Source organism: Monodon monoceros, unplaced genomic scaffold (genome assembly GCF_005190385.1).
Source record: "Monodon monoceros isolate NGI ecotype Baffin Bay Population unplaced genomic scaffold, NGI_Narwhal_1 Super_Scaffold_13, whole genome shotgun sequence".
Lineage (NCBI taxonomy): Eukaryota > Metazoa > Chordata > Mammalia > Artiodactyla > Monodontidae > Monodon > Monodon monoceros.
In genome coordinates, this window is record NW_021703769.1 from 82482543 (window position 1) to 82506781 (window position 24239).

A 24239-nucleotide genomic window follows, 5' to 3' on the forward strand; every position below is an offset into this window, starting at 1 on the left:
TCCCTGAGCCCTTCTGCCACTTGACTGTCTCCCGCAAGAAATACGTAGCATTTCCCGGTTTAACACTGAGGCAGAGGGTCACCCCTCTCCAAGTTCTGGATTGTGAGTGGCCTTTATTGTCTGTCTGCCCCTCAACACCCCTGCCCAGCTAGCTAACACCATGAAAATATAGATGAGGTCTCGAAGCGTATTGTGGGAGGTACATCTTTTGGTTTTCCTGAAATCTGGAGCTTCCCTTCCAGGGCATGTTGACAGTGGAGTGAGAGCAGGGAAGAGCTGGCTTTGCTGGCTCTTCCAGGCCAGGATTCCCAGAAGTTCCAGGAAGCCCAGGAGTAGCCCTTTTTTTTTTTTTTTTTTTTTTTAATTTATTTATTTATTTTTGGCTGTGTTGGGTCTTCGTTGTTGCACATGGGCTTTCTATAGTTGCAGCTAGCGGGGGCTACTCTTCATTGCAGTGCACAGGCTTCTCATTGCAATGGCTTCTCGTTGCGGAGCACAGGCTGTAGGTGCACAGGCTTCAGTAGTTGTGGCGCACGGGCTTAGTTGCTCCACGGCATGTGGGATCTTCCTGGACCAGGGCTCAAACCTTTGCCCCCTGCATTGGCAGGCGGACTCTCAACCACTGCGCCACCAGGGAAGTCCCCCAGGAGTAGCCCTTGGAGTGAGCACTGGGCTTGTTTCTGTCCAAGTTCTAACAATGTTTATTTTTGACAGTCGAAGTGACCTTTTATTAGATCCCCCACTTCATAATACATTGCTTTGCTCCTGAGCTCTCCTGAAGACTGTTGTTCTACCTGATTCTCATGCATTGTTCCTCACTAAAAGCATTACCTCTAGGGTAAACTGGAGATGGGTCCATTTTTCAATTCCTCACAGCTGGTCCCTGGAAGAAAGAGCCTCTCTGATCCTTTAGAGAAACTTTTTGGTTCTTGAATAAATGAATGAATCCTAAGTTGATGGTTTTCAGACTGTTTTAACTGTGACCTATAGTAGGAATATATTTTACCATAGAACCAACACATGCATAAACACATATATGTATAACCAAAACAATAGTTTTACAAAAAACAAATGCCTGACATGTGGATGCACTCTAGTATCTTCTTTCCCGTTCTAGTTTTTTTTTTATCATAATCTACTGAAATGATTTCATAACCCACCAATGGTTTGTAGTCCATAGTCTAAAAATCATAGCTGTAAGTAGCTGGTTCCACAGACTTGCACTGTGTTGAGCGTCCGCCATGAGCAAACTCCTTTGGACAGGGCTTAGTCACAACCTCTGCCCTCCCGCCCTTTCAGGTGAGCGCAGCACAAGGGAGGAGAGGCCCAGGGCCCAGGTGGAGGTGTGGCTCAGAGACCTGAGAACTCGCCAGGAAAGGGGAGCCAGCAGATGGGGGTTCTTTGGGACTTACTCACTCAAGTGCTTGTAGAGGGAATCCTCTTTAACCTGTTTTACTCTGGGTACAGGCCAAAGTCCTTATCATTACTTCCCAGGCCCCAGACACCCTGCCCTCCTTACAGCTTACTGGCCTTTCCACCTCCCTTCTTGCTGTTTCCATGGCCTGGAATTCTTTCCCCCAGACATCACAAAGCTTACTTGCTTTCCTAAGTCTTTGCTTAAATACACCTTCTCAGAGAGGCCTTCCCCAACCACCCACTTTAAAATTATGAATAATTTCCCTTTCTGCAACCCAGTGCTAACATTCTTCCTCCCTGTGTTTTTCTCCTAAGCACCTATAATCTTATCTCACTGTGTATTTTACTTATTTGACATATGGTGTGACCTTCCCTCCATCCCCAGTAAATTCTCTGAAGGTAGGGGATTTGTATTTGTCCGTTTTATTCCCCAATGCCCAGAGCAGTAATCAGATTATATTAATGTCCACCTCCTGGCATTGCCCCGGGTGTTACTTATATTGTCCCATTGGTTCTGTTAAGTGGACATTCTAGAGAACGTTATCAGTATTTGAACTTACATTTATTTCAGGAAACATTTACCTCCCACTTTTTATCTTAGAAGTCCTGGTCCCTATAGTATAGTAAAAAGCAGGCAGCTGTGGCCCTGCTGTAATGGGCTTTTCCCAGTCAGTATTTCTCAAGCATTACCCTTTTCCCAGGCAGCGTAAATCTCTTTAAGTCTCCGTACCTTTATAGCTTTCTATCCCTAGAGGGCAGCATTAGCACAGAAACCAAGTTTATAAACCACCTATTCTGATTTGTCACCTAATCCTGGTGGATCCAAAGGAAGGGAGTGCTTGACTTCTTTCTAATCTGCAGGAGTAAGATTTGGAGATTTCTTTTTTCAAAATCTGCTTCTGTGCATAGAAATGGTAGGGTGCGCATCCAGTGCACACATTTTTTTAAATCTCCATAGTTTGTGTGTGTGACCATCAAAAAATAAGAACAGTATGGAATCTTCCCCAAAGAAGCCCATTCCACAGTAATGTTGCCCAGAGCTGTTGCCGGGTCACACCCAGATTTGAATTTCTACATTCAGAAATCAAAAGGTTCTTCTGCCTCAGAGTGATTATTTACTTTGAGGAAAGAGAGAAATCCCCTGCAAGGAGAGCTTGGCTTCTTGTAGAGGCATGATGTAATCCAATAATTACAAGACATCATTTAAAGAATTAATGTTCAAATTTTGTTTGTCCTTTAAGAAAAGTGGGCCCAGGCATCATATACCCAGAGAAAACCATAATTCAAAAAGACACATGCACCCCAGTGTTCATTGCAGCACTATTTACAATAGCCAGGTCATGGAAGCAACCTAAATGCCCATCGACAGACGAATGGATAAAGAAGACATGGTACATATATACAATGGAATATTACTCAGCAATAAAAAGGAACGAAATTGGGTCATTTGTAGAGATGTGGATGGACCTAGAGACTGTCATACAGAGTGAAGTAAGTCAGAAAGAGAAAAACAAATATCGTATATTAACACATATATGTGGAACCTAGAAAAATGGTACAGATGAAGCAGTTTGCAGGGCAGAAACTGAGACACAGATGTAGAGAACAAACATATGGACACCACGGGGGGAAAGTGATGGGGGTAGGGGTGTGATGAATTGGGAGATTGGGATTGACATACATACACTAATATGTATAAAAGGGATTGACTAATAAGAACCTGCTGTGTTAAAAATAAATAAAATAAAAATTTTTTTAAAATAGTGATTAAGAGGGCTTCCCTGGTGGCGCAGTGGTTGAGAGTCCGCCTGCCGATGCAGGGGACACGGGTTCGTGTCCCGGTCTGGGACGATCCCACATGCCGCAGAGCGGCTGGGCCTGTGAGCCATGGCCGCTGAGCCTGCGCGTCCAGAGCCTGTGCTCTGCAACGGGAGAGGCCACAATAGTGAGAGGCCTGCGTACCGCAAAAAAAAAAAAAAAAAAAAAAGTGATTAAGAAAAAAAGAAAAGTGGGCCCAGGCAGAGTGGACTGGTCTTGTTGGGGTGAGGGGTGGGCAGGAGGAACCTGTGATCTGACCTCAGGTGGTAACTGACCTTCCAGAGCCCCTGGGTGGGAGAAGGAAAGAGCCAGGCTGACGGTGATCTTTTTTAATTTATAAATTTATTTATTTATTTTTGGCTGTGTTGGGTCTTCGTTGCTGCGCAGGCTTTCTCTAGTTGCAGCGAGCGGTGGCTACTCTTCGTTGTGGTGCGTGGGCTTCTCACTGCGGTGGCTTCTCTTGTTGTGGAGCACGGGCTCCAGGTGCGTGGGCTTCAGTAGTTTTGGCACACAGGCTCAGCAGTTGTGGCTCGTGGGCTCTAGAGTGCGGGCTCAGTAATTGTGGCGCATGGGCTTAGTTGCTCCGCCGCATGGGGGATCTTCCCGGACCAGGGCTCGAGCCCGTGTCCCCTGCATTGGCAGGCGGATTCTTAACCACTGCACCACCAGGGAAGTCTTGACCGTGATTTTTGAGTCTTAATCTCTCTAAAGTAGAGGCTCGCACAAGCAGTATAGTTGGTGAAGCTCCTTTCATTGGAAATGAAGAGAGATCAGTTTCCACATATTGGAGCTACAGGAGAAAATCAACAAAGAATGTCTTATTTGAAATATATGCAGTGCTTTCTCAAGCACCATCTGCAGGCATTTGGCCATTAGCTTCTTGGTAATAACTGATCTGTAAGTTTTATGCATTAGGTTGGGGAAGGTGATTAGGGAGCAAAGAAAGGAACCACAGTGGAAAAGGCGTAGCCCGTATCCTTAAGGCATAAACTCTAACGAATTAACTTGAAATTGTCTTACATATAGCTTGATTTTCTCATAAAATCATCATTATATTTTGTATAAGTATAAAGAAAAAGATATGATAGGAAGGAACTAATGTTCTTTTGGGAAGGGGTTCAGTTTACTAAGACGTTTCATATGCCTTTTTCCCACGTAAAATGCATACATCCCAGGAGTAGGGGTGGGGTTGTATTTGTAACTCTGTACGGAGAGGAATGTGCTTTGTCTTGCCAGCCTTCATCTCTCTGTAATTTTTCATACCTTCAGCCCCTTGCTTGTCTCAGACCTAGTGTAAGGCCCTAGAAACCCAAAGATAGCTGAGACACAGTGTAGAACATTGTAAGCTCCTTTCAGTCAGGAATTTTGCTGGCTTACTCGCCGGTGTATCCCCATGTGGCACATAACAGGCACTCAAAGGATAACATTTTTTGAATAGATGAATCGAACCCTCCATTCCAAGCCTGTCTGTAGTGATCAGCAGGGCATAGTCTGTGCCTGCAAGGAGTGCTTGGCTCCTTGGAGATGTGATGTAACCAGATAATTACAAGACACTATTAAAAGTGCTACTGTGATAGAGTTGGAGCCAAGGGCTCCAAGGGTCCAGAGAAAGAGTGCCACCTTTTGCCCGTGTCATTTGGGTTTTCCAGAGCCCCCGGTACTTGAAATGAGAGCTGATGAGTAGTTGTCGCCAGCAGAGAAAGGACACCTAGGCAGAGCTTTGCGAGGTTGAGGGTGTTGAGCGTGTGGCACTGGCAGGAGGCCAACAGTGCTGGCCTTGGGTGCTGGCTCAGGACGGACGTGAGACCTGGGACGGCTGTTTCTCTGAGCTTCTCTCCTTCTTCTCTCCTGGCTCACTTGACCATCCTCCATCCTGCTCCCACTCCTCTACCAGATACCCTTCAGGTTTGAGCTGACACGCCACCTCTGCGCAGGGCTGTCCTTCACACCTCTTTGCCCCTCCCTCACCTTGCTTTAGTTCCCCTGGGTGCTCCTTGTCTTCCTACAGACTAGACGTTTATCTGTTTGGCGATCCACCCACTCCAGCACTCCCAGACTGTAGACTCGGGGAGGGCAGGGACTTCATTTGTTCAGTGATCGTTTGCTGAGAACAGTGCCTGGTCCTCGTGGCAGCGCTCAGGAGGTATTTGTTGAAGGGAACGAGGGAGGGAAAGTGAAGGTGTCCTTACTCCTTTCAGTGCAGAAATGGTCTGCACTGAATCACAGGGTTGGTGATGGTAAATCACCTCAAGCATTCTCACTGGCAGGTCTTCATGTATCCTAATCCTGGCCACTTTTGGGGAAGTGAGCGGCCAGTATTTACAAGTAAAGTTCCAGGGGCTGGTTGAGGGAAGGACCAGGTAACTGATATTTGGTTCTGGTGTGGAATACTCACGTTTGTACATCTAATGGGAATCTAAAAACACACTTCCGTCAGTGCCCCGCCAGACATGCAACTGGCTGAAAGAGACAGGAACAGCTACTTCCTCACGTGTGTCCAGTCCAGGATTACTTTGTGATTAGCAGGTTCCTATCATTATCATTAATAAAAGGTGTCCTCGTGTTTAATCCTAGTCCATCCTGCCTCTTAATGGGTCATTCCCAGCTCTCCAGGAAACGCAGGGAAGCAGGCATCCTGCACAGCTGCAGCTCGGTGTCCACACCTTTGCTACCCTGACGCTTGGTTCTACGTGACCTCACTGACCTTTCGTCTGTGGTCTCCTTACAAGATGCCCATTGTAACCTCAGGGCTTCCAGTAACCAATGACCTGTTCTTGCTCACAGACACCGTGCTGGAGTCAGTGAGAATAGAGTGGGGAGTGTAAATGGATTTGAGCAGACTTGAGTCCATAGCTCTGTGACCTTAAACAAGTTAATTTGCCTCTCTGAGCCTTCCTTTCCCATTTACTTAAAAAAAAAAGGGGGGGGTGGATAATGGCCAGTACTTCCCTTGTAGAATTGCTGTGAAGACTAAGTGAAATGTGTGTGTAAACAGCCTGTACCAGAAGGTGTATATGTCTGAAACCTTGAACCAGGGTCTCGGGTGAGATGTCTGAGTTCAAGACTCTTGTTAAAGATGTTCCATACCATATAGATGACATTTCAATGAGAAACTCATCTAAAGAGCCAAAACTGAAAAAAAACAATCTCCTTTTTAAAATAATAATGAAGTCCCTTTCTGAAATTGTGTAGGAAAAGTGGTCCTCTTATTCCTAACAAGAAAAGATAGGTATGTTGCCGTTTGCTGGTCACAGGTCAGCCTCACCTCTGCCAGGCTCAGCATTGGCACAGCTTGGTTCAGGAGGGAGGTTGTGGCCTTATTTGTGGAGGGCTGTGGAGGAAGTCTGCCCAAGAACTGAATCCAGACCCTAGGGCTTGTTCCCCTAAAAGTTACTTACCAGACCCTAGTTCAGTGAGGGGGTCACTGCAAGGTCCTACAACCTAGCAAGCCATCAGCCCGCCAGAGTGATCTTTTGAAAATGTGAATTAGATCATTGCACTTCCCACCTATTTAGCCTGGCTTTCCAAACACCTCCCTCCAGCCTCAGCGGCTGTACCAGAATTCACCACTGTCTACTCTCAGCTCTCCCCCTTGGGCTCCAGCCAATACCAACTCCCTCTGTGCTCCTTGAATGAGACAGGCCCTCACCTGTGCCAAAGCCTTCACACATCCTCTCCCCTCTGCCTGGAACACCCTTCCCCCGTATCTGGCTAACTCTGCTCATCCCTCAGGGCTCAGCTTCAACATCACGTCCTCACAAAGCCTTTCCTGATCGCTGGGCTAATTTAACTCCGCTCTTCTACAGCACCCAGTGCTTTTCCTCTGAATGTTCCTGTCACAGTTGTAGCTGTATATCCAGTTTGTCTAATGTCTCTTTTCTTCAGCAGAACATAAGCTGCAAGAAGTTAGACACTGAGTCTAACTTGCTTAATGCTGTATCCCCAGCATCTCATACAGCCCTCAACCAATGATAAAAATTCAGCAAATATTGAGAGTGAATAAATAAGCTCGTTTAAAATTAAACTTCTATTCTCACCTCTGCCTCCCACCCTCACTCAGATCTGCTCCTCCTCCTTCATCACTTGATCCAAGTCCATGTTTTCCCCAACCCAGTCCCATAGACTCTTCAGTTGCTGCTTAACTGTCCTCTTGCCTCTAGTCTCAGCCTCTTCAGTCCATCAAAGCATTTGGAAACGCAAGCCCAGGCAGGTTGCTGCCATGTCTGGATCCCTTCCGTGACTTTCTGATATCTAGGGTAGTAGATGGCACAACTTTGCGATTGCTCTCTGTATTGGAAAAAAATGCGTACAGAATTCCCCCCAAAGTATGTATTTATTTATTTATAAATTATGTGTCTGTACTACTGTTGTAACATACATTGCAAAATATACATAAATACAGAAAATTGTAAAGGGTAGGATGAAATAAATACTTTTAAATAATTTTATTTAAAAAACAATTTTTTTTTTTTTTTGCGGTACACGGGCCTCTCACTGTTGTGGCCTCTCCCGTTGCGGAGCACAGGCTCCGGACACGCAGGCTCAGCGGCCATGGCTCAAGGGCCTAGCCGCTCCGCGGCATGTGGGATCTTCCCAGACCAGGGCACGAACCCGTGTCCCCTGCATCGGCAGGCGGACTCCCAACCACTGCGCCACCAGGGAAGCCCAAAACAAAACAATTCTATTTAATAATATGAAAACCTTTTGTGTTCATTAAAATATTAACACTTTGAATATGTTTCATTGTTGAAATGTTTGATTGAGAGTCTGGTTCTACTTCTTTTTTGGACATGCCGTGTGGCTTGTGGGAACTTAGTTCCCGGACCAGGGATTAAACCCACGCCCTCAGCAGTGAAAGCACAGAGTCCTGACCACTGGACCTCCAGAGAATTCCCTGGTTCTACATTTTACGTACTTTAATGGCTGTTGTAGCTGGGAAAGGCACTTCCCTAAGAGATGTCAGTCCAGATGTGAGGAGTACTTTATTGGTTGCCTGGATGTTCTCATCACTCATGATACTGTTGTATTTTAATTTTTGTTTGTTTTGGCTGCATCGGGTCTTCGCTGCAGCACGAGGGACCTTCTTTGCGGCGTGCAGGCTTCTCTCTAGTTGAGGCGCACAAGCTCAGTAGTTGTGTCGCGCAGGCTTAGTTGCCCCGCAGCATCTGGGATCTCAGGTTACTGACCAGGGATCGAACCTGCATCCCCTGCATTGTAAGGTGGATTCTCTACCACTGGATCACCAGGGAAGTCCTCACGATACTGGTTTTATTCAGTCCCATGAAGACACCAACTCCTCAAAGAATCCTTGTCTGACTTAGCCCCACCCCCTTTGCTGTCTCTTGTGTGCTCGTGTGTGCGCATGCACACATACATGTGTACACTATTATACTTACCTCCACTGTGCTGTACTTGGTTTGCTCACATATCTGACTTCCTTGGCATCCTTGCTGTAGAGAAAATAGAGATCCTCAAATTCCCTTAGTGAAAGGAAGAAAAGCCCACTGATTCTGCCTGAGCTTTGACTTTGCCAAGCTTTATTGATTCCCAAGGGTTCCAGCATCCATCTCATTGTCTGTTTTCCTGTCTTAAAATCGAACTCTTTCTGGCTTTGGCTAGCATCCGTATGTCATTTGGGTCTTGAGGTGGGGAGAACCAGTGACTTTGACAGCTGGAAGACACGTGTGGCCTGAATGCCCATAGCCCTGTGGCTTCTGGAGTATGCTAAGCACTTGTGAATGGTCAGGTGCCCGGGCCTCATCTTTTACTTAAGAGGTGTGAGGATTTACAGCCCCACCAGTTTTTGAGTACCTGAGATGGCAAAGCAGAGAGCTGGAATTTCAGAGATTTGATATGAATTGGCCACAGCCGCATACCCCATATCTTAGGCCAGCAGACTTCTCTCCCCTGGATAGTGAGTCTGGAAGTTTCACTGGAGGAACCATTCAGAAATAAGTGAGCAGTTTCTACTGTGTTGCGCTTCTGAGACAAGGCTGGAAGTCAAGCAGGAAAGATGCAGGATGCACAGGGAACCAAGAAACTTCAGAGCAGGCCTGGAGGGACGGCGAGCAAGAAGTGCAGAGTCTGGCGACTTGGACCCTTGGTCTCATTTCTCAGGTTCTTTGCCAGCAGCAGGAAGCCCTGCTATGCGTAGATGATGACCTGGACACTGTCTGCTAGTCTTTTAGGAAGCTGGTTCTTTGAAGAAATGTCAGCTCCCTGACAGGGTCATCTGAAACCAAACTTGATCTTCTGCCTTACCCAGTAAACATTATTTAAGCAGCAGAAAATGGATGAAGAGAAGCTGTCGAGTACTTTCTTTAGAGTACAAAGTTAAGACCTTAATGAATAGTCAAAACACCTTGATGCATCTTGCGCACTAAAGGGCAACGTAAAACTTAACCGGAAATCTCTCTGATGTCACGAGGAACATGGACTGGTAGCTGCTGAGTCAACCAGTGTGTGCACGCCTTCCTCATCAAGAAGGAAGGAGCTGCCTTCTCTGTTGTGTTCGGGCCGATGATGAATTCATGTTTCCTCCTGATCTGAAAACGCACACAGGCGATGGGAAGCCTCTCCAATTAGATTTGACAGCCAAGATATGCATGTCCTTCATGTTTTGAAGTTACTTGTCAGCGTTGTACTCCACCTTCCAAAATGGTCCTTGGGACTTTCATTAACCTTACTTTGAAGAACTGATTATCTTCACGTTAGAAACATTGAAGAACATTTCTTCTGCCTAATATTGTTTAAGCATTTGTTGCATTTAGGAACAAAGCCTAGCTGTACTTGAGAGGAGAGAATCACAGCTTAGTGAAGTATACGCTGTGTTTAGAAGAGAGGGTACGTTGTAAAGAAACAACACACAGAAAGGTCCAAATGTAAAATTCACCCAGCCTGCTATTTGCTTGCCTTCTTTTAATTGTGGGCTTCAATGTCCAACTAGCTAGTCTCTTCAAAAGACATTTCATTTTTATTCTCTGGGACCCCTCAGCCCTTCAATGAGAAGTACATGCCTGAAAAACCACACATGGACCTACAGGAGAGCCGCTGTGACATTGGAAGTAAGCAGTGGCTTCGTGGTGACCCCTCACAGCTGACTCAGCTTGGCCAGGTCATCTTGCTGTCATGGACCTGTGCCTCACCTAGAAAATGGGTTCTTCCCTTATGAAGAAGGTCCCATGAATTAATAACTGGATCACCAGGAATGCTGGAAAGCACTCTCTAAATGCCATGCATTGTTTCCAAGATGTTATTCCTGGTGGGTGGCTAGGTTAGCATTGTTTTGAAGGTTAAGATATAGATACTAGCTCATTTATTCTCCAGCTGTTGTTTATCCTCCAGTTTCCCAGAATAGTCAGGCACAAGGTCTTTTAAAAATGGGTATTTTAAAAAAAATGGGTTTTACGCTGCTTTACGTTTGGGTGTGTAGTAATGAAGTCAGTACTGATTTAGCTTCTGTTTACTGACAGAGATGTAGGTAGTGGACCAGAGAGCAGCAGACCAGGACCTTGGAAGCAACAGCATTTAATAGAGAATCTCTGATCAGCTCATCTCTAACTCCACCCCACCCCATGCCATTGATTGAAGCCTTTTTATGAGAGTTATTCAGGTTCTCAGTTCCTCAAGCAGTCCATTTTATTTCTCTTTCTCTTTTAAAATTTTATATTTTAATTAGGTTTAGTACAAGATACAAAAGATACAAAGAGCTTACAGTAAGAAGTCTCACCCCACTTTCCAGCCACTCGGGACAATCAGTACTACCAATTACTTGGCTATCCTTTCAGGTTGATTTTATATATCACTATATTCTCCCACCACCACCTTTTTTGATGTAGAAGTGGTAGTATCTTTACTATGTATACCGCTCTGCACCTTGTTAGAGTCATCTCAGCAGTATATATTACAGAAAGTTCAGTAGTAAGTGGAGAATACAGAGGTAGGAGATGTTTCTAGAATTGATGTGAAGATATAATCTAGCACATCTCCTGGCGAGCTCTACCCCAGGTACTTCCAGATGCTAAACATGTACCCCCAACTCCCTGCCTGACATCTCCACTGGGTGTCCCACAGGTCCCCCTGTGTCATTACTGCCAAGATCAAACTCGGGATCTTAACACCTGCCCTCCCTCCTCCCAAGCCAGGCCTTTTCCACTGTTCCCAAGCTCCATCCATGTCGCTATTATCTTGGGTTGCACAAACCAGAAACCAAGGCATCAGGGTGATACCTCCCTCTCCTCATTCCCAGAGCCAGGCCGTCACCAAGCCAGCAAGTTTTACTTCCTAAATTTCTCTTAAATCAGTCAACTTTCCTTCATGTCCTCACCTACCTGACCGGGGCCTCCATAGTCTCTCTCCTGAATGACTTTAATAGCTTCCTAGTGTCTTACACTTCCACTCTTTTCTCCCTCTGCTCTGTTCTCCACACAGAATCATCTTTTAAAATCACAAACCTGCTCATGTTACTTCCATGCTTGACACCTTTCGATGCTTCCCTACCACTCTTAGGATAAAGGTCAAACTGATAATCACATCCTACAAAGCCTCACATGGACGGGCTCCAGCGGGCCTCACCAGGCCTATTTTCACTGCCTGCAGTCCAGCTACAGGAACCAAACTCGGCCAGTTTCATCTACTAGAGTCTTTCTCTTACTGTTCCTCTGTCTGGAATGCTATTCTCCTTCTGCTTTCTTTGACTCATCTTCCTGATCTCAGACTCCACGTCCTCAAGCCTTCACTGTCGCACCAGGCCAAACAAAGCTGACACCACCATTTCTTCCTTCATTGTACTTATTAGGGTTGTGGTTTCTATTTATGGAAATTAAACTGCATTAATGTTTCTTTAAATTCCTGTTACTGATGTGAGATGGTTTCTGGCACATGTGAAAATATTTTATAAACTGTGAGGAGTCCTAGAATAAAAATTAGTAATTATTTTGAATTTATGTTTATAAATGAAGTTAAGCTATGGAGGATGATATCCATGTTTATGAGTGAGGGATGACTGAGGGAATGTCTCCCCTAAGGACCCCTAGTGATCCTAATCTAGACTGTTCTTCACTTCAATTCAACACAAGTGGTCTGTGCCAGACCAACACTGGAACGCTGGGCAGAACCAGACCTCAAGCAGCTCACGGTATTTTGTTTTTAAAAAACCAAGATCATATAAATTTATCTTCTGTAGTTTTTCAGGTGACTCCTGGCATTTTAGAAAACCTTATAAACCTTGGGTGATGGGAGCGACACTTTCTTTTGATCCAAGGAGAGAAAAATTTCCCCATGCTTTCTTATAATGATTCTTACACCTTCTATTGAGATGTCTTTAGAAATATCCCTGCTGAAAAGGAGAGAGATCCTCTGGAAGAATCAAGCCAAGTGAAGCTTGTTTCGCATTCCCGATTGTTAAACAGAGACGTATATGGTGTCTACTCACCAAGAGCTGTCTTTGTGTCTCTCCTTTTTCCCCAGGAAACCTGTAGGAAGTGTCAGGGACTCTGGAAAGAGCACAACGGTCTCACTTGTGAAGAACTGGCTGAAAAAGATGACATCAAGTACCGAACATCTATGTGAGTAACATGATTCAGGGGGGCTTATTGACTGATTTGCAACTCCCCCATTAACCTGCCTTTTGGGCAGAGGGGGCAGTGAATATTGTGGGAAAAATAAGCTCTGAAGCTACCCCAGGCTAGAATGATCTCAAGGAAGGGACCTAACCCCTGAGCCTCTGTTTCCTCATCTCTGCAGCCTCTTAGAACTATTTCTCGGTCAAATGTAACATAGTAAATGCCTGGCACGTATGAATTCAATAACTTTTGGTTCCTCTTCTCTTTACTATTTAAATAAAATGTGTTATTACACATTTTAATTAACTTATTTTTGGCCGCGTTGAGTCTTCATTGCTGTGCCCAGGCTTTTCTCTAGTTGCAGCGAGCAGGGGCTACTCTTCGTTGCGGTATGCAGGCTTCTCATTGCAGTGGCTTCTGTTACCGAGCACGGGCTCTAGGCGCGCGGGCTTCAGTAGTTGTGGCTTGTGGGCTTCAGTAGTTGTGGTTCACGGGCTCTAGAGCACAGGCTCAGTAGTTGTGGCACACGGGCTTAGTTGCTCCGCGGCATGTAATATCCTCCTGGGCCAGGGATTGAGCATGTGTCCCCTGCATTGGCAGGCAGATTCTCATCCACTGCACCACCAGGGGAGTCCCTTATTACACATTTTAATTAAGTCACATTGCACTACTGTTGCTTATCTGTTTTCTGTAGGAGACTGGTGGCCTGAGACATTAAGTAGAATTACAACCTCCAGAATTCAAAATAATGCAGTCAGTAAGAAGAACATCACTGTATAGCACTCCTTATGTGTCTGGGCACTTTACAGCTATTAAATACATTGATTTATATAATACAGAAGTCTATTTCTCTCTCATATGGTAGCCCAGCCCTGCCTGGCAGGTGGGGCAAATCTGTCCCATGAGGTCATTCAAAGACCTAGGTTTCTTGATCTCATGGCTTCACTAAGGTGGTGTTCTTATCTGCATAATTGTGACTAGGTTGCAGCCACATTTGCACTCCAGCCCGTAGAAAAGGAGAGAGACAGAGACAAGTTGCCAGGCAGGCAGCTTCTAAGTTTTAAGTGAAGCAGAAATTATATATATTATTTCTGCTCATACCCTATCGGTCTAAACTGAGTCATATGGCCACAACCTGGCTCCAAGGCAGATAGCATATATAGTTCCTAGCTGGCCGAATTTTTCTCCAGCTTAAATTTGAAGGGTAAGGAGTGGGTTTTGTGACCAAGAAAATAAAGTGGGAAATGGCTATTTGGGGCAGTTAACAGTCTCCAGGTCTCCACCACAGATAGGTACTATTATCCTCATTTTACAGATGACACAACTGACACACAGAGAGCCCAAGTAAACATGGTCACACAGGTAGTAATTGGCGTAGCAGGAATTTGAACCTAGGCAAATGGCTCCATGACTTTGCTGTTTGCCACAGGTTTGGTAGGCAGAATAATGTTCCCCAAAGATGTCCCATGTCCTAATCTCTGGAACCTATAAATCTTTGGATATATTTCCTTACATGGCAGTAGGGACTTTCCAAATGTGATTCAGGTTATGGAACTTGAAATAGGGAAGATTATCGTGAATTATCCAGGTAAATCCAGTCTAATCACATGACTTCTTAAAAGCAGAGTGAGCTTTTCTCTGATCAGACAAAGATGGAATGATGGACAAAGAGTCAGAGAGACACAAGAAGAATTTTACCTCCTGTTGCTCTCTGTGAAGGTAGAGGAAGAAGGCCATGAGCCAAGGAACGTGAGAGCTGCCAGAAGCAGAGAATAACCTGTTTATAGCTGCCAAGAAAATGGGGACTTCAAGTCCTACAACCTCAAAGAACTGAATCCTCTGACATTCCAGATGAGCAGCAAACAGATTGTCTCCTAGAACCTCCAGTAGATAACATAGCCCACCAGCACCTTGATTTTAGTCTGATGAGATCCATGCTGGACTTCTGACCTATAAAACTATAAAATAATAAATTTGTGTTATATTTAGCTAATAAGTTTGTGGTAATTTGTTATAGCAGCAATAGAAAATAAATTTTGGAACCAGAAGTAGAATGCTGCTGTAACAGATACCTTAAAATGTAGAAATGGGTTTGGAATTGGGCAATGGGTAGAAACTGGAAGAATTTTGAGAAGCATGATAGAAAAATACATAGATTGCCTTGAACAGACCATTAGTAGAAATACAGACATTAGAAACCACCGTTGAGGGCTCAGAAGTAAGTGAGGACCATTATGGGCAAAGCCTAAATTACCTTAGAGAACACTTAAATCACCATGAACAGACTGTTAGTAGAAATATGGACACGAAAGGCAGTGCTGGTGAGGACTCAGAAGGAAATGGAGAACATGTTATTGAAAACTGGAGGATTGTTATATAATGGCAGAAAGCTTAGCTGACTTGTGTCCAGCAATTATGAAGAAAGTAGAACTTGTAAATGGTGAAACGACATTTAACTGAAGTTTCCAAGCACAGTATTTTTTTTTTTTTTTTTTTGTCTCTGCTGGGTCTTAGTTTTGGCATGTAGGATCTTTATTTGTGGCATGCGGACTCTTAGTTGAGGCATGCATGCGGGATCTAGTTCTCCAACCAGGCATTGAACCCAGGCCCCCTGCATTGGGAGCACAGAGTCTTACCCACTGGACCACCAGGGAAGTCCCCCAAGCACAGTATTGAAGAGTAGAAAATGCAAGTGGAAAGAGATAGACTGAGAGGAGAGCTGTTAACAAAAAGGAACAGGTGGGACTTCTCTGGTGGCGCAGTGGTCAAGAATCTACCTGCTGGTGCAGGGGGCAAGCGTTCGAGCCCTGGTCCAGAAAGATCCCACATGCCATGGAGCAACTAAGCCCGTGCACCACAACTACTGAGCCTGCACTCTAGAGCCCACGAGCCACAACTGTTGAGCCCGCATGCCACAGCTACTGAAGCCCGCATGCCTGGAGCCTCTGCTCTGCAACAAGAGAAGCCACCTCAATGGGAAGCCCGCGCATTGCAACAAAGAGTATCCCCTGCTCACCGCAACTAGAGAAGGCCTGCACACAGCAACGAAGACCCAACACAGCCAAAAATAATAAATAAATAGATTTTTTTTTTTTTAAGGAACAGGCTTGATTGTTTCTGAAAATCTCATACTCTCCAGATGATAAAAGACCCTAAAATTAAGAGATTGACTGTCAGGAAAAGCATGCTCTAGAGAAAAAAACCAAGGCTGCCTTGAGAATGTCAGAGTGTTCAGTTACACAAAGGCTCTTTGAAGAGCCTGAGAGAGTGACTCACAGATCCCCTCAGTGTAACCAGGGAGCCTCTAGGAAACTCGGGCATTATCCCTCAGCCATCTAAGCAGAAGCCAAAAGTAGAGATGGGATTATCAAGGAAATATCTGTGAATGAGCTTCATGTCTTTTTTTTTTTTTTTTTTAATAAATTTATTTATTTATATTTTATTGGCTGTGTTGGGTCTTCGTTGCTGTGCACGGGCTTTCTCTAGTTGCGGGGAGCAGGGGCTACTCTTCGTTGCAGTGCGTGGGCTTCTTACTGCATTGGCTTCTCTTGTTGTGGAGCACAGGCTCTAGACACGCGGGCCTCGGTAGTTGTGGCTTGTGGGCTCTAGAGTGCGGGCTCAGTAGTTGTGGTGCATGGGCTTAGTTGCGCCAAAGCATGTGGGATCTTCCCGGACCAGGGATCGAACCTGTGTCGCCTGCATTGGCAGGTGGATTCTTAACCACTGTGCCACCAGGGAAGCCCCTGAGCTTCATGTCTTAATGGAATGAATCCCTGTGACATACATGGGAGACCCACAAGGTTCTTGAGAATTTTATATCAGTAGAAACACTGCCAGGTTGGACTGAAAGAGACAGTACAAAATGAAAGAAGTCTGTCAGACCCCCAAAATTCTATAAGCAGCAAACAGGCTGATTAAAAACTACTCAGCTGCAAACATATGCTACCTTTCTTGAAAAAGGAAGGATTATTCCTCTTCAAGCCATGAACAGAGCTGTGAGCCACAGAGGATTGTGCTTAGAGCTGAAATATAAGGGAGTTTGCCCAGCTGGATTTCTAAATTTATTAGGAATGGTGACTCCTTTTTTCCTTCCATTTTCTCCCCCTTTGAACCAGAATATCTATAAATGCTGTCCTAGGCCTGTCCCATCATTGTATTTTAGGAGCAGATAATTTGTTTCTTTAGTTTCCCAGGCCCACAAATGGAGAGGAAGTGTGTCCCATAGTGGATCGTACCCAGAGTCTCATCTATACCTAATTTAGGTGATGCAATTTGAGTTGATGTTATACTGGATGAGATCTTTGGGGTCCTTGAGATGAGGTCACTGTAGTTTGCATGTGGGATGGATATCAGTCTTTGGAAGCCAGAGGGCAGACTGTGTTAGAGAAGAGAAAATGGCCTCCAAAGATAATCCATGCCCTAATCCCCAGAACCTGTGGTTTGTTTTGTTTTGTTTTTAATCTCACATGGCAAAGGGCTTTGCAGATGTGATTAAGGTTACAGTAAACAAAAGAAAACTAATTCAGCCACATACATAGTAATCACAAATACCACGCCAACTAGAAAAATCTGGTATTGCTTCGTCACATCCAGGCTTATCCCTGTCAACCAGCCTTTATATTTTAGAGTGACCACCACCCTGACCAGTGGCATGGCCTTGAGTGATGAACATGTCAAAAAATGTTCTTTTTTCAAAGTCATCATCGTGTCTGGCAGTATTCTAGCAGTTGTGCTGTTGCCTAAAACACTTTAAACTTCTCATTTGGAATTGTCTTTCAGCCGGTTTACGAGCCAGCTCCCCCCAGATCTGTTCTTGTTATTGTGGACATGTCATATCTAGTTTGAGTTGGGAGGAACGGATGATTTCTGTTGTTGCTGTTTGAGCCTTTGTTTTGCCTTGAAGAAGGATGTCTTATTCATGAAGTCAGTACAGATTTATTGAGTGCTCACCCTGGATAGCTGTAGTTAAGAACCTTAGGCAAATTTTTAAATCTTTCTGTGCCTAAATTTCCTTATCTGTAAAGTATAGAGCATAATCGTATCTACTTGTAGGGTTGTTATGAAGATTAAAATACCCAGAATGGTTCTTGCCACGTGATAAGTCTATATATATAATAAGTATTAGCTCTTTGTTGTTGTTGTTTTCTTTTTTAAGCAGGAAGCCCTGATTTATAAATGTGACAAAGCGCATAAACAGACAACTTCTTGTATTCAGGGCCTGCTCAAGCCTGGTCATATGTACTCTACTTGCAGTTGGTAATGGAGTATTGCCCAGCTCTATAAACTGGTTCTTTTTTTTTTTTTCTTTTTTTTTTTTTTGCAGTATGTGGGCCTCTCCCGTTGCGGAGCACAGGCTCCGGACGCGCAGGCTCAACGGCCATGGCTCACGGCCCAGCCGCTCCGCGGCATGTGGGATCTTCCCAGACCAGGGCACGAACCCGTGTCCCCTGCATCGGCAGGCAGACTCTCAACCACTGCGCCACCAGGGAAGCCCTATAAACTGGTTCTTGATCAGGCATTTAGACTACTCCAAGACTCGGTCACAGACCCAGAGATGTTTCTCAGAAGGAGAAGACTTGGTTACTTTTTTTTTTTTTTTTTTTTTTGGCCACACTGTACAGATTTCAGGATCTTAGTTCCCCAACCAGGGATTGAACCCGGGCCTCCACAGTGAAAGTGCCACGTCCTAACCTTTGGACCACCAGGGATTCCCAGAGTTGGTTACTTTTTGAAGCACAGCCCCCTTTCTGACTCTCCTGTCAGTTCCTGCTACGAGCTCTGTTCAGCATGTTGGTCTGCCGTAGACACTTGGAACACCACTGGGTCCAATAGCAGCTGGAAGACTTCTCTTGGTTTAGACCCTACTTAAACCTGGCCTTTTGTATCAGCAGTAAATGGATCAGAACCATGTATCCAGATGTGATATATGTTAATTCCAAAATCCAGAAAGGCCTCCCAAATGTCTGACTTCTTTCTTTGTGGTAGGGGATACAACATAACAGCAATGTGTGCGTAGCTTTGGAAGGAATAGCCTGATATATATGCACATGACCTCCAGGCCACCAGAGATTCATAGAGATTAGAGATCTCTGTATTTTCAAGAGATCTATCTCCCACCTTCTGGCATACATACACCATATTAATGTATCGTAAAGTACCTGCTACTTCCTGTTAACTGGGTTCTATTTGCGTGTCATTAGAATAGTGGTCCAGTGGATTGTCTGTTGGTTGACAGATGATCAAGGTCCTTGCCAACTGCTTCTGGTGTTCTCGGCTTATTGGTCAGAAAATAAAAGCATTTTCCAGATCATTGGCTGCATACCAGTTGCCAGAGGTTATGTTTATTTGCTCTGGTAAGAAATGACACCTGGAACAGCAGCTGCAGTTAGAGTCAGCACCTGCTTAGGCTTATAGTAATGCAGTGTTCTGCGAGACCCATTCCTCTACACAGTCCAGACAGAGAAGCAAAGGAGACTTATTGAGAATCAGCACCCCTCGATGGCGGTGCCACTCGCAGAGATGCTCACAGGAATCTGGTATCACTTTTTGTAGGCACAGGGTACACACAGGGAACCATAAGCAGTTTATTGCTAAATCATAAGATACAGCATAATAAGTGGTATAAGATGGGGCAGGTATTCCAGCAAAACTTGTACAAGAATGTTCGTTAGAAGCACTGTTTGCAATAGCCAAATGGAAGAAACAACCCAGATGTCCACCAACTGATGAATGGTAAACAGAGTGTAGTATATCCATAGAGTGGAATATTATTCAGCCGTGGAAAGGGAATGAAGATATTTGGCTACACTGTGGATGAGCCTTCAAAACATGCTAAGTGAAAGAAACCAGTTTCAAAAGGCCACATCTTGTATGATTCCTTTTATATAAAGTATTCATAGGCTTATGGATATTTGCCTATGTACAGAATAGACAAAACCGTTAGAGACAGAAAGCAGATGAGCAGTTGCAGGGGAAATGGGATTGGGGAGAGTGAGTGCTTAATAGGTACAGTTTCCTTTGGGGGTGATGAAGATGTTCTGGAACTAGGTAATGGTGATGGATGCACAACATTGGGAATATACTAAATGTCCCTGAATTGTACACTTTAAAATAGATAAAATGGTAAATTTTATGTGCACATTATCACCAGAAAAATGCATACACATGCTCACAGAGGAAAGCCATTTACGATTTTGAATAGTGTATGCTACAAGAAATAAGGACAGCTCCCAAAAGGAGTTTCCAACATAATTAAATAGTGGTGAGAACAAATAATCATGGAATTGTAGGATCTTGATTGGTTATATAGAGGAGGGCAGTGAGCCTTCCTGTTTGAACACAAGGTCAGTCCACACAGCTGCAGCCCAGGCTTCTCTTCCTTTCCTGTGAATGATCACATCCTGTAGGGCTGTTTGCTTCCTGCCTAGTTTAGAATCTTCTTGCCAAATCACCCTCCTCCCAAAAAAATCATCTATGATTTCTCCCCAGTCCCATTTTGCACTTTCACATTACTGCATAGGTGGTCACCACATCCCATAATAGCAGTCCTTTTATGGTACAGGGCCATTCTGGCCCTATCTAGTTCTGTTCTTTTGCAAAAACAAAGGACTTGAATAGATATCCTTGCAGTGTTGAGTAGCTATTTGAACATTATAACCATGCTGAGTTCTATGTGTTTTTCATATTCCTCCATCTTTTTTTTTTTTTTTTTTTTTGCGGCACGCGGGCCTCTCACTGCCGTGGCCTCTCCCGCTGCGGAGCACAGGCTCCGGACGCGCAGACTCAGCGGGCATGGCTCACGGGCCTAGACGCTCCGCGGCACATGGGATCCTCCCGGACCGGGGCACAAACCCGCGTCCCCCGCATCGGCAGACGGACTCTCAACCACTGCGCCACCAGGGAAGCCCCCTCCTCCATCCATTTCTCCCCCACCACACCCAGTATTATTTCACATTGGCGACTGACAGCTTGGTGGAACAGAGCAAGCAAATGCACCCTCTTCCTGGAAAGGGCTATATAACCTTGGTTCTCTTTAGCCACTCCTCTCCCACACTACGGTCTAAGCAGCTGCCCAGGGAAGACGTGAGCCAGCCCCAGGCAGAGTGCAATGGCTTAAAGCCACATCTCAGTCTCCAGGGTGCGTGTACACAGAAAGTTTGTGCCATAGAAAATTGTAATTGTGTTTTGGTCACAGCTTTTCAGATTGGAAACTTTTTCATCAGAACCTTGTGAGTCTTGTTTGTTTTTTTAATAGTAAATTTGGGGACTTCCCTGGTGGTCCAGGGGTAAAGAATCAGCCTTCCAATGCAGGGGACACAAGTTCAATCCCTGGTCAGGGAACTAAGATCCCACATGCTGCAGGGCAACTAAGCCTGCATGCCACAACTATTGAACTCACACGCCTCAATGAGAGACCCCGCGTGCCATAAACTGCAGAGCCCACACGCCCTGCAACCCACACGCCACAACTAGAGAGGAGCCTGAGCACTGCAACGAAGAGACCACGTGCCGTAATGAAAGATCCCGCATGCCTCAACAAAGATCCCATATGCCTCAACTAAGACCTGGTGCAGCTGAAAAAGCGGGGGGGGGGGATAAATAAATAAAATAATAAAAAATAAAAGACAAGGACTTTATTTTAAAATAATAATAATTTTGAATATTTATTTATTTTGGCTGCACCAGGTCTCAGTTGTGGCACATGGGATCTTCGTTGTGGCACGTTTAGTTGCGGCATACAGGATCTTCAGTTGTGGCATGTGGGCTTCTTAGTTGCAGCATGAGGACTCTTAGTTGTGGCATGCAGACTCTTAGTTGGGGCATGCGAACTCTTAGTTGTGGCATGCATGGGGGAATCTAGTTCCCTGACCAGGGATTGAACCTGGGCCCCCTGCATTGGGAGCATGGAGTCTCACCCACTGGACCACCAGGGAAGTCCCAGAACCTTGTGAGTCTTAACATGGAACATTGAGAACTGTCTTCACAGTTGCTGAGCTAACTGAAATCATGAACATGTGTACAGTGTTGACAATAATAAATTTACTTTTTTAAAACTTTGTCTCCTTGACCTTGTTTCCTGTTCAGCAAAACTTAGAACTCATTTGTTCTTCTGTAACTTGAACTGGGTTTAAATTCTTTTCAGGCCAAAGTTCTGCCTGCCTTCATTTTGGGCCGTTCAAAGCTTAGACCTAAATGAAATGAATAGCAGCCAATTTCCTAATGTATTTTTCTATTTTTAAACACATATGATCTGGCTTCTGAGGAGCATTCTACAACAGTCTTCTAAATATCAGTAATTAAAACCACTTGCCTGGACTTCCCTGGTGTCGCAGTGGTTAAGAATCCGCCTGCCAATGCAGGGGATATGGGTTCGAGCCCTGGTTCGGGAAGATCCCACATGCCATGGAGCAGCTAAACCTGTGCGCCACAACTACTAAGTCTGCACTCTAAAGCCTGTGAGCCACAACTACTGAGCCTGCATGCCACAACTACTGAAGCCCACATGCCTAGAGCCCATGCTCCACAACAAGAGAAGCCACTGCAATGAGAAGCCTGCACACAGCAGCTGGAGAAAGCCTGTGCGCAGCAACAAAGACCCGACGCAGCCAAAAATAAATAAATAAATGTATTTTTTAATATATATAATTTTTTTTAATATCTTTTATTTTATTATTTATTTATGTTGGCTGTGTTGGGTTTTCGTTGCTGTGGGCGGGCTTCCTCTAGTTGCAGCAAGCAGGGGTTGCTCTTCATTGCGGTGCACGGGCTTCTCATTGCGGTGGCTTCTCATTGCAGAGCACGGGCTCTAGGCGCACGGCCTTCAGTAGTTGTGGCTCACAGGCTCAGTAGTTGTGGCTCGCAGGCTCTAGAACACAGGCTCAGTAGTTGTGGCGCACGGGCTTAGTTGCTCTGTGGCATGTGGGATCTTCCCAGACCAGGGCTCAAACCCTTGTCCCCTGCGGTGGCAGGCGGATTCTTAACCACTGTGCCACCAGGGAAGTCCTAAATGTATATTTAAAAAAGAAAAAAAAAAAAACACTTGCCTGACCACAGGCTCATCTGGCTACTTTTACTTATTAGCAGAAAAACTGGGAGCAGTGGAAGGAAGAAGGCTGCATTCCCTCAGCTTTAGGAGGGAGAGTGCAGATCAGAACTCATCCCCACATTATTACATTCTTTACAATGAAGCAATTACCTGGTTACACACTGTGTTTGTACTCGGAGAGGAGAGAAGTTCTCGAGCAATGGGATGAGTCCTTCAAGGCTATCCATGCTTGGGGTCATTCATGCTCTTCTTGGTCTCAGCAGGAATACCTTTTGACTCCTTCCCATCAAGATGATACTTCTTCATGCCAGCTGGGTACAAGCATCATAGCCTCTGCCTTATACTTTAAGGAATTCAACACAGCAGAGGAAGACACACATAAGCAATTATAGGCAAAGGTGGCAAGTGTTATTTCAGAGTTATGAACAGCACCATTAGAAGTAACTAATTCAGAAGTGCCAGCTCTTGAAAACAAGCCAAGACCTGTCATTTTGACTCTAGATATCAGTTAAAAGTGCTTCTGGAAACAAGTCGCCTCCCTACAAGCTTCCCATTGGCCAGGATTGAGTCATATGTGTGCCCATCCCCTAGCTGCAAGGGAGTCTGAGAAGGTAGTATTCCAACATGCCAGTTTGTCATAGGAGTGAGCTCTCCCAACAGGAAGAAGTCATAGGTGGCTATTGGATCGCCCCCAGCTGTGTCTACCCCAGCCCTATGTCAAGTATGTATTTAAAAACCTAAGATGTGTATGTAACTAAGGTTTACTGGCTCTCCATTATCCAGCTTTGTGTATATAAAAAACATTAGGAAGACACTGAGTTTTTTCTCTCCATTTTAAGCCTATAGGGACTCCTATAACAAATAGAGTAATCATTTTCTAAATACTAGATGCCAGGCACTTGCCCCAGGGTACCCTGTATCTTATCTGTAATCTTCAAAACACTATGAGATGTTAAAATTAATTAATTAATTAATTTTGAAAAACACTATGAGAAAGTTTGGTTCTCCCAATTTAAAAATGAGGAAACTGGGTCTCAAGGCAGTTAAATAATTTACCCAAGGTCATACAACTGAAAAACTGAAGCCAGTTCTGAGACTCCAAAATATAGGCTCCTTTTTTTGTTTGTTTGTTTGTTTGACTGAGTTGGGTCTTCGTTGCTGCGCAAGGGCTCTCTCTAGTTGCGGCGATTGGGGGCCACCCTGCATTGCAGTGCGTAGGCCTCTCACCGCAGTGGCCTTTCTTGTTACAGAGCATGGGCTGCAGGCACACAAGCTTCAGTAGTTGCAGCATGCAGGCTCAGTAGTTGTGGCTCGTGGGCTGTAGAGTACAGGCACAGTTGTTGCACACAGGCCTAGCTACTCCACAGCATGTGGGATCTTCCCGGACCAGGGCTCAA

At 44.9% G+C, this 24239-nt stretch overlaps 1 protein-coding gene across 2 annotated transcripts in view; it reads left to right on the plus strand.

Annotated features, from left to right (window-relative positions):
* The window catches only part of RNF216 (ring finger protein 216), a 172098-nt gene that overhangs the window by 127695 nt on the left and 20164 nt on the right, over window positions 1–24239 (plus strand). For both annotated transcript variants that reach the window (XM_029219533.1, XM_029219534.1), the window contains exon 14: window positions 12703–12800. In XM_029219533.1, the coding sequence (XP_029075366.1) occupies window positions 12703–12800 (98 nt within the window). The remainder of the gene's footprint in view (window positions 1–12702; window positions 12801–24239) is intronic.